At 38.0% G+C, this 16,961-nt stretch overlaps 1 protein-coding gene across 3 annotated transcripts in view; it reads right to left on the reverse strand.

Annotated features, from left to right (window-relative positions):
* The window catches only part of Trps1 (transcriptional repressor GATA binding 1), a 229,951-nt gene extending 213,058 nt beyond the window's left edge, over nucleotides 1-16,893 (reverse strand). For 2 of the 3 annotated variants that reach the window (XM_028766571.1, XM_028766554.1), the window contains exon 1: nucleotides 15,124-15,230. In XM_028766571.1, the coding sequence (XP_028622404.1) occupies nucleotides 15,124-15,202 (79 nt within the window). In that variant the 5' untranslated portion in view covers nucleotides 15,203-15,230. Of the gene's footprint in view, nucleotides 1-15,123; nucleotides 15,231-16,385 lie in introns of those variants that run through there. The other variant, XM_028766562.1, reaches the window with a different exon arrangement.
* Between the last annotated feature and the right edge of the window lie 68 nt (nucleotides 16,894-16,961).

The following is a 16,961-nucleotide window of genomic DNA, read 5'->3' on the forward strand; positions in this document are numbered from 1 at the left end:
GAAGAAGAAGAAGAAGAAGAAGAAGAAGAAGAAGAAGAAGAAGAAGAAGAAGAAGAAGAAGAAGAAGAAATATTCTCTTTCAAGTACCCACTTAGTACAACATTTTTAAGAAACTACTGAGGTGATTTGGTTTGATCTCCCTTTCCTCGAGTTTAGAAGATTCTTATTTGGGCTACGCTAGAGCCAGAAATGTAGCCCAGTTCCAGGAGGCTTCCATACAAGTGGAAGACCTCAGGAGAAATAGAGAGGATTGCTATAGGAGAGGCTGGATGGAAGGTATGTCATAAAGACAGAAGAGCAAATGTGTTTGAGAATGCTCTTGGACCAGTGAGCACTCTGCTGAGGACAGAATATATGGTGACCTTCAGATATAACTTGTAAACCAAAAGCCTATAGGAGGAGCTGAATGTCAAAGGGACAGGAGAAGCAAGAAGATGAGCAAGTCCTAAAAGAAGCTGCGGGCTGATGTCATTGGCAACCAGAGGCAGGATGAGAATAAAAGGGAAGACTCAAGACTGGGATTATTTCATTCAAATGAAAAACTGGAAGCATAAACTCCTCAAAGAAAGGAACAGATATTTAGAGGGGGAAAAAAATCAAGGGCAGACTAGAAGGGTGGCCGAACCGCAATGCCCTGCTCGCTAAGGCCAGAGAGACACCGGAGAGGCTGGCTGGCCAGACAGGCTCATTTGAGCATTGCAATCAGATGGAAACTCCATTGGGGCTTGGCTTCTGTGAAGCCGCTGATGGTGACTTCAGTGCAGCACTGTCAAGAAACAGGGAGGCCTGGCACAGACTCTCTGCTGATTTACAAGAAAAGAGAACCAAATTCGGGCATCCAATATTTTTCCCCACTCTCAGCTTATTTTTGTAGGTGGTTCGGTTTATCTTTTATCTGGAAAAAAAAAGAGAGAGAGTCTGGATTCCACATCTGACTTGGAAGCATTGGAATCGATAAATCTCAAAAAGCAACATTTTTTACTTATATGGACAAGAAGAAATTCATGCCCAAGTAAATTAAAAGTAGCCTTTCAGTTGAAATGGGATTTTTTCGAAACTGTTCAAGGAGTTATATTCAGTATTTGGTGAGTGTTTCTTAGACTCCATTCTGCTTAACCTATTTGCCAGCTTCAGAAGCTACAGACTACCTACAAAGCTGTACTTAAGACTTTTCTTACATTCTGAGAATGCTCTATAACCAACTACAAGTGGATTATAACCCATTTAACTACCTTCTATAAAACATCTAAGACAGTCTGTTCACAAATATGTGTCATGAGAACAAGTATAAAATAGTTTAAAGACTGTCTGAAAAGGAGTTTGCTTCAGTAGGTGAATACATTAGCATAACTATGATGTGAGAGAAAACTAAAAAAAAAAGTCATGCATACAATGACTTACTGGGAGAGCAGACTGCTTAAGAAAATGCCTTCGCTCTCTATTATATATCCTCAAAGTAAAGAAGAAAGTAGGTGTTTGATGCATAGAGGGGGAAATGAATTGGAAAAACACAAGACAATGTTAGGAAAATCATTAAGAAGAACTTGAGGAAGAGAGAGATTTACCTATTTTTTGCTATAATTGCACCAGGTTCATATTGATATTAAATTATGACTTAAAATAAGAATAAAATGGCAAATTCAACTGTACTAAGGTAATAAATGAAACACACGGAAAAACCTGATGGTTACGTAAGGGCAGAGGGGATTTAGCCATCACATAGTATGATAGTATGCTCACTGCTGCACAAAGGAGGGAGATACTACTTAGGGTGACTGGAACCTCCGTCAGAGTGGCTCTCCCATTTACTTCAGAAGAACTCCGTTTAAACCACTCCCTTGCATCATGATTCAACTGATAATTTCCAACAAGAAAAAGATGACTACTTTCCACTAGGAGACTGTTTCGCTTTAAAGGAATACCTATCGATAAATTATGCATAAAAGCTTTCACTTGAAAGAAACATCAAGGAGAAATACAACCAAAGCAACAGGGGAAAAAAAAACAATAATAAAATAATAACCACCTGCCATCTGGCTAAGACACAAGACAAAAAAAGAGCCTTCAGAATGAAAGCATCTACCTTCTTTATCCTGCAAGCAAGAGCAAAGAGGTTCAGGTACACAGCCTGGACCAGCCCCAAGCCCAGCCCGTTTCCAGAGTCTGTCAGCTCCTCCTGCTTTCTGCAGAGTCACTTCTGGAACAGTCTGAGATAGAGCCAGGAAAGCCAAGTTCTAATCCTTACTTCATGGCATTCAGCATCATCTTTTTCTTGAACTCGGGGCAGGCACAGTATAGCTGTAACCAATCTGTGTCCATGTCTTATGAAGGACAAGGTTGTGTTTGCCCTTTTAAAATGCAATTTTACTATTAGAAATAAACCCTAAACAAAAATAAGGAATTTAAGATTTTATTATTACCTCATGAGTCTGTTAAGGAATTCTGTACTTCAAGCACACCAAATGAAAATTAACTTGAGTAGAATCAAGAAAAAAAAAGTTATTTATATCCATATTTTAAGACTAAATCATGGCTAAATATGTAAAGTGAAGAAACTGTAAAATAAATAAATAAATAAATAAAGGCATCATATCTATACATTAAATATTTCATCTTACCATATTTGAAGCTCAAATGTATCTAGCATTTGAATTACAGGACTACCAGGGAAAACGTTTACAAAAAAGGGTTTTTTCCCTTTTGTTCTTCTGTTAAATTGTTTTTGTAAGTGCTGAGAGGTTTGTATAAAGTACTCTGAACCCTTTCTTAACCACTTTCAAATAAACTAAGCTTATTTTTCAGACCCAATGTCAAAGATACCCTGGGTTATTATATAAAAATTAAAAGTCTGAACTCAAATGGACCACTGTTTTCATGAGCTTTAATATTATTAAATGCCAAAAGTATTTTAAACTAAAGTGAAAGGTAACAGATTTAATGGACATGTCATAATTAATTTTCAGTCCCACTGGATTTTATGTCAGTAAATTTAAGGAGGTTCATATCATTAAGGTGTCTAAAACAAACACTATACCTAGGTTTTCTGCAGAAACCCTGACATGTGATAATATTTTATATGTACATATATGCATACATATACATAAATGCATTCATTATATAATCACCAAATTCTGATTTTATACTAAAGACAAACTAAATGGCACTTTGATTCTGTTTCCACACCCATCTGCAGAAGGAAACACAAAGATTGAAGAATTTTACGCATTAAGCAAACTTTCCAAATAAACCTGGAAATTGTCTACTGATTTACTTATATTTATTTTGGTGATCATAAAATCTGCTATTGAATCTCTAGGTTTTCTCCTTTGTAGATCAAGACGGGTGCACAACAATGGAATAGTAATCTAAGTAGTTTCTATCGTTCAGAATAACAGGACCCCATGATCTTTCTGAATACACACAGATTACAGAACAAAGATGAAGACGGACCACAGCAGAGTCCTGGGTGACTGACAACCTAAGGGAAGTCAGCCATTGAGCAAAGGACCTTCCTCTCTGCTCAGGGTCCTACTTCTCCCTAGGACCATTAGTAAAAGATCTCATACATAGACTGGTCTTTTAAGGACATGAGGACTCCATACATGCAAGCACATTCACTGAACTCATTGATAAATGAGATGGAGAAGAGGTTATAGAGCAGAATCGCAGAACAAGGAGAGTTCTGTCAGAGGCTAGAGTTTGCACAGCGTGTCTCCTTAGGTGATTTAATTCATTGGACTATCGGTTGCCTTTATGAAGTTATTCTGCTATTGCAAATCAATTGAAAAGGTACATTCCTTTTGGCTCTGAAATTTATCCACTATCTATAACATATCGCACTTTGTCAAAATAAAGTCAACCTACTATTTCTACAGTTTTATTCAAATAAGTGAATCCTTTTTCCCCCCCTTTCTACATAGGAAAATGTGAAAAAAGCCTGTTAAACTTTTCACTATCTGTAACTACTGGCTTCGAATTAAATCTAAAAATACTATTCTTACTTCATTATTATAATTCAAATTTAAATTTGTGGTTTCAAAATAACACCCAAAACATGATTGGGGACCTTACAGTATCCTAATTCCTCAACGCTGAGGAGGCCTCACTGGAGACTTCTGGCTAAATTCTTGCCTGACATCACAGCAGACAAAAGAGGAGGTGACATCTTGGAGCAATCCCATTTCTACCAGCAGAGACACGAAACTACTTCTAAATACTCTTCACTGGGAATTCCAACCGTGTGGGTCTCTGGGGCCTATTCCTTCTTCCAGGGGACAGCTTTTAGGATAGAGAGTTTAAAACTCAGTGCGTCACTCTTTAGAGGTAAGCGCATCTATTTCAAATGAAAACATGTTTTTCTTACATGTAAGAAATTTCCCTATGGCCTCGGCCTTATTTATGTGCATAACTATAATGTAAGAATGCCTGTTATCATCATATAGTAGGCAGGGAAAAAAATACACGTGCAGAGAGACTTTTCTTTACAATTAAACATCCCCTACACACAACCAAAAACCTGTCACAGGGAAGTCTTTGTTCTTTATAGTGAGAATTCTACCCCGATTCACTGATGATGTTTCCTATTTTCTATTTAATTCGGGAAGTTCCAGAAATTGTTCTTAAACAGAATTCAAAGTTGGATAAAGTTTTTCCCCTTTGTTGAAATTATTTAATACACAAGTATGAAATACAGCTGATACTCAAATAAATGTCATGTTCTTTTACACCATTCACAGATTTCAGTTATCTTTAATGATTAAGTATGTGACTTTTCCAAATCACTCTTTCCTGAAGTTAAAGTAAAAGTGTGAACTGACACAGGGAATGACTTCTCCCTGTAGTGACTCCTTACAAATGACCAAAGTATCTGCCAGGGAGTACTTTGAGAAATGAGATTGCCCGTATCTGGATTTCTCCTATATCAGAGGTTTAAAAAAGAAAAAGAAAAGAAGAAGAACACCAAACCCACATAAAATGAGTTTGTATTTTGCAGGAAAGAACAAAGGATCAGTAATCTAAGAAACAAAAAAACAAACAAACAAAAACCCTATAAAGGTTAAATATTTCCTCTCCTGAAGCCTTAAAGAGAAGGGGAAAAAAAACCCTTGTATTTTGAAAGCAATGGACTTCAAGAAAGAGCATTTAAGCAAACATTTATCTAAAACTCAACCCAGAAGGTGGGAATGTCAATTTGGTAATAACAACACATTTCATTTGAAAAATCAGAAACTGTAGAAAGACCAAAATTCAAGTTAACATCCCTGTGATTAACTCTAGGGTTGCTTAGCCAAGAGCAACTTTCTGCACTTAAAACATAAAACTGTCAGTTTCCTCTGCTTGGAGACAAAACACACCAAAAGCAAACATTCAGTGCTATATTTCCTAGACATGAAAGACAGAACTAACTTTAGTGATTTCTCTGACTATTTCTACCTATTATAACACTCATACCAGAGCGACTGAAAGTCAGTGGCAAGCCCCAAACTTCAGACCCACCTTAGAAGACAGATATTATTCTATTTTATGTTATATCCCAAACCTTGATGACAATGTAATCAGTCCCTCACTGTACTGTTCCAGCTCTCTGAACAAATATGCTAGCAGCGTGTTCTCTGTAGCACTATCACTACAATAAACAATTAAAACTCTCAGAAGACCTCCAAATGCTGGTAAGGTGAGAGTTAGCATTCACCCCTTGGGAATCTAAACCACACTGGTGAGCATTTTCAAAGTCCTCTCTCTTCCCTACATCAAAGTAACATACATCGCAAGCAGCGTCTGTGATTGCGTGGTCCAGTTCACACTTACAAACTTGGGATGCTGAGATGGTTAAAAACACTGACTAAAATTGCCTTAACCTTTTTGCCAGCAAAAATTTTTAAAAAAAGTGGTACTCATAATTATTTCCAAATTATACCACAACTTTATTTAATTTCATTCAGTATGTTTTATCACATACATTAAGTGGGAATGACCTGCTCAAGAACAAACAATAAAATCAAATTATCATTTAGCTGTATGTAAGCTTCTATTTCCTATGTCACTACCCTTAAAATATAAATATCATAAAGAAGTGGAGATTTTAAAAAAATTCTCCAGCCAGCACATCTATCCACTAAAGGGGGAAATCCTTAATCCTTTCAAAACTGACACACACACACACACACACACACACACACATTCCCCCTCAAGCAGGGAAGAAAAACTGCTGGTAAAGCATGGTGTAACAATCTAGAGACAGCATGCTTGGTCTCAGGATAATTTTCTTCAGCACCCTAAAGTCAGCGACACCGTGTGGCCCTGCTTGCCCTGCTGAAACCCATCAAGAGGATTTTCAGAAAGGAAGGATTCTGGTTATGGTTTCAAATGCCAGATTAACTTAAAGGATCTTCCAGCCTTGAAGGAAAACAGCACAGTAGCACAGCAGAAGCTACACACAGAGTGCTCTCTGTCATGCAAAGCCAGAACTGTAAGTGTGACCTCAGTGGAGTTTATCTAAAATTCTCAAGGACCACAGGCTGAGGTCAAAGTTTTTCTGTGTCAAAAAATATGTATGTAAATGAATAAAAACATATGCTTCAATAATGTCTGACATCATCATGGACTGGATAGAGTCCACTCCCCTTATTGTTCAGACAGATTTCTTCTTTAAAGGGAACCAAAAATCTGTAACAGGAAAATAAGGAAAACCTGCTTACACTAATATTTCCCTCTCATTGTCTATTTCTAATCATGTTCCATGTCAGTCACATTTTGAAATGTCATCCTCAATGATACATGAAAACTTTCAGGGAGTAGTAAAAGCACATGTATATTTAAATAAATGTCAAATATGAGATAGTGAATTATTCTTGGGATAAAAAGTGCAGAATGTATACATATAATCAATGTTAACAAACACAACAATAGAAGATTAAGATTCCGTCAAAGCAGCATGCAGGATCATATGCACAGGTTTCTTTATAAAATATACATATATGATTGTCTTTTTTTGGATTAGCGTTTTGAGTGACAGCTTCCCACTTTCTAGTGTATCAATTTTTTTAAAGCAATAAGTGTTACAAATAATTAGGGCATTCTTTCAACACAGTAAATTATCGTAAGAAATAGAGCATTTTAAAATAGACTAAAGGCTATGAGGATAAAGGGTAGGAAAAGCAGTTTGCTAGAACTGGGATTATGGTGACAGCAGACTTCTTACTCTAATTTCCCGATATCTTACATGCAAAGAATGGAATTTTAGTAAAAAGGAAAAAACTGTTCTTAAATACTTACTCAATAGTGTAGAATACTTTATGCTTACAAAGTGGCTTTACTTAAGTTGTTTTCTAGAACTTTCCTATTTCTGCAGAACTAGGGAGCAGAGTTTTCAATAATCCTTACAGAATATTTGCATCCAATGGTGAACATAATCATTCCTAACTGTTCATTTAAAAATTTGAAGCTATATTACAAAAAAAAATCATCATGAAAATAAGGAAAACATATGAGGTATAAGGATCTCAGAATTACATAAAAAATAATTGCAAAAAAATTACTAATCATCCAGAACTGAGAATACGCATTATAAAAATTTAGTAGTATGGGCAGTGATTAAACTTAAAATACCTATGATCAGCCTTAACTTTTGTCAACTGAATAACATTATTTAGAAGTAAAATGAGCTAGATTCTCTTTCAGCGATCATTAAAAACGTCACAAGTAAAGCAAAGACAAATGCCAGCTACTTTTCTAGGACCACTTATATGTTCAGAACTACTGACTATTGAGAAACAAATGAAGGAATCTTCCAGAGCTAAGACGACATGTGGCTCATGACATCACATAAAGTAGAATGTGTTGTTCACTGTTTAACGTCAATCTCACATGCACTGAGAAACAGTATTATACCTAATTTAACTCTTAAATAGTCTCTGGGATGCATTAGATAATTGTAAGAGACATGAGAAAGATTCGTGTGATTTTAAAATTATTTAGTTTGATAGAATCAAATATAGTGACTTCTATCACAAGAGCACACAAACATGTGCACACACATGTGTGTACTCAGAATCATTAAGTTGGAGATGGATGTGCTATACTAATCCTAGGATATTAAGGGTATCCCTCTGCCCATCATGCAATAGAGAAATCCGATTCCCCAAACCGTGTCATGCGTATTTACACTGTTTATAGACATATCTCTAATTCCTATGTGAGTGCATGAAAGAAACAGTATTGCAATTCACATGAATGCTCAGAAAGTCATACTGTATAATTACAAAGAAAATGTTTTATTATGAATTTTCACTGATTTTATAAACTTTATAGTCTGTCCAAATTCTATAAGTAAAACCAGTTCTGAATAAAAACATTTTTTTCTACACCTACATCACTTTTATGTTTAAATAAGTTATCTATTGTCCTATATTGAGCTCATTTCTTGTTATTATCATATTTAACTTTTAAAAATAATATTATCAATATTTTTAAAGATGGGGCATACACATTAGGGAACATAAATGTCCTCTATTATGCTAGTTATTATCACAATTATAAGTAAGTAATAGATAAAGGAATCATTGAGATAAATAAGACAACTATGTTCCTTTCAAACTAAAGAAAAAGAAATAAAAACAAAACCTGAGCATTAACATTTCTTTCTAGCGATATCAACTATAGGAGGCTTACAGGGCAGACAATGAATCATCTGTTTATTTAAGTGCTGAATAAATGGAATATATGCTAAGTTCTGAGCTGACTTTAAAATATTTGGAACATTTTCCAGAGCCTATTTTGACTGTGTCAATTACCTAGTTACCAACGTTGTTGTATTATGTTGCTTGATGAACTAGGACATCCAGCAACCCTCAAACCAGTATTACAAGCCCAGCAAATAGCATCACATTTGGGTGACGCACAGAATCCATCACCCTAGGGAAAAATGCATGGGCTCAGAGTACAGAGTCTTTACATGTTCTAGGATATTTCTGCATAACGTTTTAAGCCGATAGAATTGTAAACTGCGAAGTGCCAGCCTATAAAATGATATCTTCAGAAAAAAGAAAAAAAAAAGCACTGTCACTCCCTACAGAAATGAGACTTTTTCAAAAATATTCTTGGAGCACTGCTTAAAATACACAATGAGGAGGCAGTTTGATTTATAGGGTGGGTTTTTTTTCCTTCTTTTGAAAATTCTTAGCAAATTCTGAGTACATCCAAATACTATGGGAATGACTGATTCATTATGTTTAACCGCCACACTCACTTCAAACTTCTAACTTTTTAAAAAACAAATCATGTATCTCTTTAAACAATTCCTGTTCTGTTTAAAGCACAGCAGCTCATGATTTAGCACATTAAATTCCACCATCAAGGTGGATCTAAGAATTACATACATAAAATACAGCTCCAAGAGCATGCACACATTTCTCCAATAACTCAAGCACAGTACAGTTACTGAGGCCGCATCAAGCACCCACAGGCTTTATACTATAGAATTCCTCTTACACTATAGGCAGCTTCCTATTAACTACCAAAAAAATTCACAAATCAAAATATGTTACCTTTGTTCAAACAATACTGCTGTTCATTATATAACAGAAAAGGCCATCCTTAATCGCTCAGGAACCAGGATAGTGATAGATGCTTGGAGTAGAGATGGTGCCGAATGGTTTGAGGCAAAACCGAAACATATTGTTTAAGTAAACCTTAAGGGGAGGGGATCATATGCGCAATTGATGGATTTTTTTTGTATCATCTTCCACAAAGCCTCCCCTACCCCTCCCCACCACTCCACAGTAAACAAGCTGCTGATATTAAAAGACTGTAGTCGCAAATACTTCCCTCTGCCTTTTGTGCTTCTTACTAAACTTTATAACTATCCCCAATTTTGAAATAGCAGACCAATATTTATTAAATAAAAAATTCATTTCAGACATACCTATGACTTGAAATTTATGATTGCAAACTTTCTCTTAAAAAAATTATTAAATAAACGCTGAATTCAATAAAACTGCACTATGTTGATACGATCAGCACATAGTTTAATTCTTCTACTTTTTCTTGGAAAAATGTTTAAGCAAAGAAAGTGTTATCAAAGGATGAATCTGTCTAATATGAATTAAAGTCTGTAGCTCTCATAGTAGAAGCAGAGACCGAATACAGTAGATCAAAACTGTCACACGTCTAAGAAAAGAAGACTGCAAGGGTCTGGAGTATGCAGAATATTTTGACAATTATAAATGTATTAGTGACCACTCTTCCTCTGCAAGACACTTCATTTCATGGTATCTTACGCATTAAAGGATGCCTGGATATGGAAGGGGTGAAAATAACTAACTCACACATGAAATCTTGTACAACAAAGACTTAGACCTCAGCAGCAGCTTACATGAGGAACATCGACACTGAGTTCGGTCCCACGAATGGGAAGGAGGGCCCCACTTTTGGGTGGAGTAGCTTTTCCCAAGGAAGGAAATACTGACACAATTTTTTTTTTCAACCCAGAAAGATTTTGCTCCTTGCCAACTTCTGTAGTTGGCCCCTGTCAATGAACGTGATCAAGGTGTCTCTTAAGCAGATGAGGATATATTTGCCTGAGCAAATTCTAGAGGAGAGAAAACGATTATTAAAATAAAGTTAAAAATACTCTGTGATAAATAAGGTTTACGGATGCCATTTAAAATTTTCAAGGTGAAAAATGAAACACTTCCAGTAGGAACAAGCTGACCCTTGAAACTCATTCTTTTACTATAAAACTGTATTTTGGGAACATTTCATCTATTTTCCTTCCTCTGCACATAAAAATGATTAATGTCACAATTAAACCTCCATATTTTAGGCTCCGGGTAACAGGTGTGGCATTTTTTATATAAACATATTCACTGACCTGTCACCATTGATAACCTTCCTTAATTAATCTCGATTGAAACAAAACTTGTTGGGTTTTCTTTCTTTTTCTTTCTATTAATAAAGAAATAAAGTAACACAAATACCCATTTTCCCCCCGCAAACTCACAAACTATTTAAATTACGGTAGCCTCACATGCACCAGGCATCCCAGAGAACAACTGAGGGGCTACAGCACAGCTCAGCAGGAACGAGTTTTAATAACAGATTGAAAAACAAGAATAAAAATAACTGTATCAACGGAGCTTTTCTTCCTCAGGCCACAAGCCCGTTCTTACTTGAACTTTTATTTTTTCTTTAAAAAAAAAATAGCATTTTGGCCACCAAAACCATTGCAGAACATTATTAAAAGTTAAGAGCTACCAATTACTTCTGTCTGTTCTTTTAAAGCAAAGTTTGGCATGACGTCAGTTGGTTTAGAGAAAACAAGAAAGAGAGAGAGAAAGAGCAGGAGAGAAAGTTTCCTACTTGTATAAACTGAACACCAGGGAAGGTGTCTAGCCACTTGTAAAGTATTTACTGCAGGTTTTTAAAGAGCTAGAAACATTTTAAAAATTAAAAGTAATTTTTTTTAATGCAACATGCTGTACAGCCAGCCTGGGTGTTTGTATTTCAATTATACCTTCAGTCAAAAACTTATTTCAAGGATGCTTCAGATCTGAAGTACATTGATAATTTCATCTTTGTTTTTGGTACTTAGAACTGTGCTCTGAGGGGGCAAAAAAAAGGTGGGAAAATAGAAGGAACTGTGTGGCAAAACTACAATGGTTCCGGTAGCTATTATCTCTAGCAGGCTTCTCTAGACTAGCTTTTAACATTCCAAATAATGTTCAGCGTCTTGCAAATTCAGTAAAAGCGTTTCCTTATGCCCCAAGATCTCTTTCCAACCTAAATCAATTTCTCAATTATTATATCCTACAGAGAAACAAACCAAAGGTTTGGAAATTCACTTCCCAGGGAAACAAGGGTCATAGAGTGATATAAAGACCCCCCAAAGTAGCCGTAACTGTACCATGTGAAGTATCACTCATGAAGTTATCAATAATAGAGTATTTAATGCAAATACTTTGGACCAACTTACATTTAAGGGTAAAATAGGCTGATCTCTATTTGCAACTAAGCAGTAGTCCAAAAACAAATATTGGCATTTTCAAGTATTTCAGTAGATTGATCAAAGAGTTTAGGAGACAAGTGATTTTGATGATGTTAAAATCAACGGCTCAGTTTCTAAAACGCAAATAATAATGTAAAGCACGCTAAGTCTTTTCTATACATGAGCATAACAATTATACTTGGAAAATGATGTTAAATTTCAACTTGATAAATTCGATTATCTTCATATTATATGTACAAGGGCTCCACTGGACCCCATAAATCCTGTTATGACAACATAATTCACTTCTTTCCATATATTCTCCAAATAAAATGTAGCTATCCCATAGATAAGCTGTATATGTATGTCTGTATATGTTATTAATATTCCCCCATAGCTCACTAAATAATAAATAAGAAAGCATAACAAGAATAACTAGTTATCAACAATATTAGTAATCATAAATAGAAAAAGAAGAAAGAGAAGTCTGTTACCTGAAAGCTGGACCAAGGATGAATAACAGGAAACAAGCTCATACAACTTGCCTGTTCTTTATCAAATTGATTGTAACTCATGAGCTACAATATTTGAGACAGAACTGTCTGAGTTTATAGTTTTCTATGCCTGCCAAAAACAGATGCAGGCTACCACACTAGCTGTCCCGGGGAAACTAAATTAAGCAGAGGCAAATACCAAGTGGAAAGTTGTCAGTGTGTTGAATGAATGGCTTCATTTTACACACCAGAGAATATCTTCATGAGGATATGTCTCAATGGGAGCCAGTCATTTTATTTAAAGTTCATCGTTTCTTTCAAAAATAATAATTTCCCTTGAAATCAATTATAGACACCTGTCCACAACTCTCTGAAAGTCTATTTTGCTCTAAGTACAATAACACAGTGTTTTGATATTATTGTTTGCTTTCAAAGGATGTATTAAAGTAACAAGAATTATAATATATATATATATATTAATAGAAAATATCAGAAAGCCAGTTGTCCATGCTGACACCAATTTCAAATTCAAAATAACGTTCTAACTCTAAAAGAAAAAGTCTATTGCAAGTTTAAAATTATTCAGTAATATTTATTTACTTCAAAAAAATACCATAAGAGTTTACAAAACCTCACACCCTTGTCTCACTTAATGGAAAATGCATAGATCTTTAGAAGCAAATAGTGGCTTCTCTCTGTGCATAGACTCATCTATATGTAATAATAGTAATAATAATAATAATAATAATAGCAACATTATTAAAAGCACCATTAAATACTAGATCTTAAGAGCACCGTTCCCACAGATGCACTCACATCCTTATTTAGAAGGTTTTCTTATGAATGAAGATTTCCCTATGTGTTTTACAGAGACCTATAGTGAAAACTAGAGTAAATTCAGGAGTGTTATATGACTTAAAAGAAAAGCAAAAATAATGCCAAAAACAACGTAAGGGTATATGTAAGTCACTCATGATAATACACACCGATTTGGATGCTAAACTGGTTAGTATGAAAAGTATGCAGAAATTTATGTAAAACTGTTCACAATATTAGTAGTCAAAGTGTGGAACTCTGAATTCAACTCAGGGTTCGGAGCCACCCCGGCACGAACCTTTAATGCTAGCTGTAACAAAGGACAAGAGACACCCAGCAGCACAAACACTAACAGAATCTAAAATTCAGAAGTGACAAACTTTTTTGCTAGCTACTTCCTACCAGTGATTTGGAGAGTGTCAGACTTAGTTATTATGTATGTAAAAGTATTCTACACAAACATCAGCTTACCATGCAACAGGCATTTCGGGAGGCCATGAAAATCAGCTCACCAAAGGTAAATAATATTCTGCCGAGTACTGATGAAGCTTCCCAATATCTTGCGGTTAGAGAAATCACAGCATAACAGAGGCATTAAGACACGATTTCCCCCTTTGCAGTTTTATTTTCACGGTACTAATATCTAGAAATAATCATCAAACTAGAATATTCAGAGCCCTGTCTATTTAACTGACTGGAGACTTTTTTTTTTTAACTCAAGGGTATAGCTTTAAAAGGAAGTTCTGAAATCTACAGAAGGATAAACTTAATGAACAGACAAGTTTAACTTGTGAAGTTTGAGCATGCCATTAATAAACTTTCGCTCAAAGGTTTTTTTTTTAAATCCTCAGAATGTTGGTATCATTTCCAGACTGTCTTGTCAGCATCGAAACTTACAGGAAACGCTTCATCTTCCCATACAAACCCTGTATTTATTCACAACCCTGTCATACTTGGGGAAAGGAAAAGGGGGGGAAAGCCGCATGGTGATTATTTTAGAACCTTTGCTTTTCTACACCAGTACTGTATTAACTGAGAGAGCCTCAGAAGCAAGTGAACAGCATGTAAGAAACTGCCCAGCAGTCAAATTAGAGACTTTCATTCTCATTTTGCCCACGTCAAGGACCTGCTAGCTGCAATACTTTCCTGACAGTCTCTAACATGTTTAACTCTGGCAGCCTTTTCAACTCTTTCTAAAACCCACAGGGAAGGATTGAGATGCTGCAGAGGCTGGTGGGTTTGCGCTAAGGAGTTTACAACACTCCGAAGGCTTATCGGGAAAGTCTAGTTTTTTTTTTTTCTTTTTTAGGTTTGAGTAATCAAATTTAGCCAACCAGGCCTAAAATGATCACTTCTTTGTAATCTTCTCTCAGGCCCTTATCTGTATTTTTGTTTTTGTACTGATTATCTCTTCCAGGCCCTTTCCTGTTCACCTGGAGAGCGTACAAAAGTTCAATGAATCGGCCTAACTTGAGTCTGATTTTACTTCTTTGCTCAGCCAGTCTCCCTTCACTTACCTTGTTTAAAAGGCTAGCGGTGGTTTCCCAAAACCGGATAAAGGATGGATATTCTATCTTATTTTGGATTCATCATGAAATCCATAGCTCTTACTCAAAAACTTTCAAAAGATCAAATCTGAGGCCTAAAAAGATATGGGGAAGTCAGCCAGGTCTTAAAATGTTGTGAGCCCAAGCAAGATTCTCTCTGAAGACCCCAGAAGTAAGTCCTCTGGTCCTCTCACATCAATGGCTTTAGGACCCTAGAGCCATAAAACAGTTAGTGATTTCCCTGGTGAAAGGGGAAACACCACCATCTCAGACAGGTACTCACAGAAAAAGCTTTCCAGGCCACAAAAACAGCTTTGCACTTCAAACAGCTCCCACCTCTGCTTCACCCTCAAATTATTCATGGGGTCCTATAATCCTGGAGTTATTTGGAGGGATAGAGGTGTTTGCCTTGGCCTTTCAAAGATGCGTTTCAGACTCTACAGCCCAAACAGGAACTAGACAGAAAGCAAAGAGCCTGTCTGCCTGCATGTCCCACCGCTGTCAGGCGTTTAATCACCAGCCCGTGTCCCCTGACCCGCTCGACACATGGCGCATCAACCGCACCGCAGAGGAAGTCTGCTCCTTGCTCAGCCCCTACGGAAGCGCCCTGGCTACAAGGCCCTGCCTCATGGTACCGACAGGGCACAGACCCCCTGGGCCCAGGCTGCCCTGAGCTGCCCAGAGAAGGCTATACCAGGAGATGATGCCACACACTCTCCCTCCAGCCCAGCTGGGCCTTTAAGGGAAAAAAGTTTGAAGCCTGGCGTTGCAAACTAAACTCTTCAAAGCCAAAGGCAGTCTATGCTGTTTTACCACTTTGTGGGCCACTCCAAGACCCCTCTCAGAAACCCTCCCTACCCTCCCAAGTTGACCCAACTTACTACTCTGCATGCCGGTGCCTAGTCTGCTCCCCGTTTGCCAGGAGCCCCCAGAAAACTTGCAGCAGCGGCGGCGGCGGCCCCTCGGGTCCAGCCACCTCCAGATCCTCTGCTGCTCCCGGTAGGAGAGAATTAAAATCAGCCAGCAAGAGACAGCGAGGGGGAGTGGGGCTTGGGAGGGGGAGGGGGCACCGGCCTGAAACTTCTTTTTTTGGCAAATCGGGATTTGTTTTTCCTCCTCCCCGGCGGCTGAACTTGACCCTCCTGACTCTGGGGGCTACTGCAGTTTGAAGTCGCTCTGGTTTCCAAGGCTCAGATGCCTTAGACCCAGCAAAGGGAAAAGAGGAATTGGGGGAGTGGGGGGTGTAAGGGGAACAGAAGAGAAGAAAGAAAGAAAGAAAGAAATCACACGCGCAAAGGGGGGGGGGGAGGAAGAAAGAAAATGCGTGTGAAACCCGAGAAGCCTGCGCTTGGCTTGCTGCACACTCTCTCCCTCGGCTGTGCTTTTTTTTTTTTTTTTTTTTTCAAAGAAAGTCACTTTTAATTCCCAGGGCTCCCCGCTCGCGATCGCCCACATTTTGCGCACACTCGCGCGGGCGCAGCGCTGGCGGAACGGCGCCCCGGCGGGCTGAGCCCGCGCCCCCCGGCCTGCCCGGCTCCCCCTTACCTGTTGATTAATCGTCAGGAACACCCTCCGCAGCCCGAAAGATGGTGGCGCGGCGGCCAGAGCCATGAACCGTCTTCTGTTGTTTGCAGAGTTGATCTTGGATTATTGGGGGGGTGGGGGGGAGAAAAAGGTCTTTCCTGCCTCCCCCCCCTTCCCTTCCCTCCCCCCCCCCCCAAGGAAAAAAAAAGAGAGCGCGAGAGAAAGAGAAAGGAAATAGCGCTAGGATGTGCCCGGTGCCGGGTGGGAGAGGGGAGGGGGTGTTGTTGGGGTTTTTTTTTGTTGTTGTTGTTGTTGTTTAAAAAAAAAAAATAGGCAAAGGCGAGAGAGCGATCAGGAGGACGCGAGGTCCGGAGCCACCGAGCAGCAGCGAAAAAGAGGACGCTGGAGATTGCAATGAGATCGGGTCTTTATCAGAAATGTTATCGCTTGTCAGGACCTCACTCTCCGCGCATTACGTCAGTTTCAAGACACCAACACTATTAATATCAAAGGAGCCTTCGCGGAGGAAAGCGCCACCCCAGACCGAGCTCCCTTAAAGAGACAGGCGCGTCCCCGCGCCGCCGCCGCCGCCGCCCC

This window comes from Grammomys surdaster, unplaced genomic scaffold, assembly GCF_004785775.1.
Source record: "Grammomys surdaster isolate TR1022 unplaced genomic scaffold, NIH_TR_1.0 63, whole genome shotgun sequence".
Classification (NCBI taxonomy): Eukaryota; Metazoa; Chordata; class Mammalia; order Rodentia; family Muridae; genus Grammomys; species Grammomys surdaster.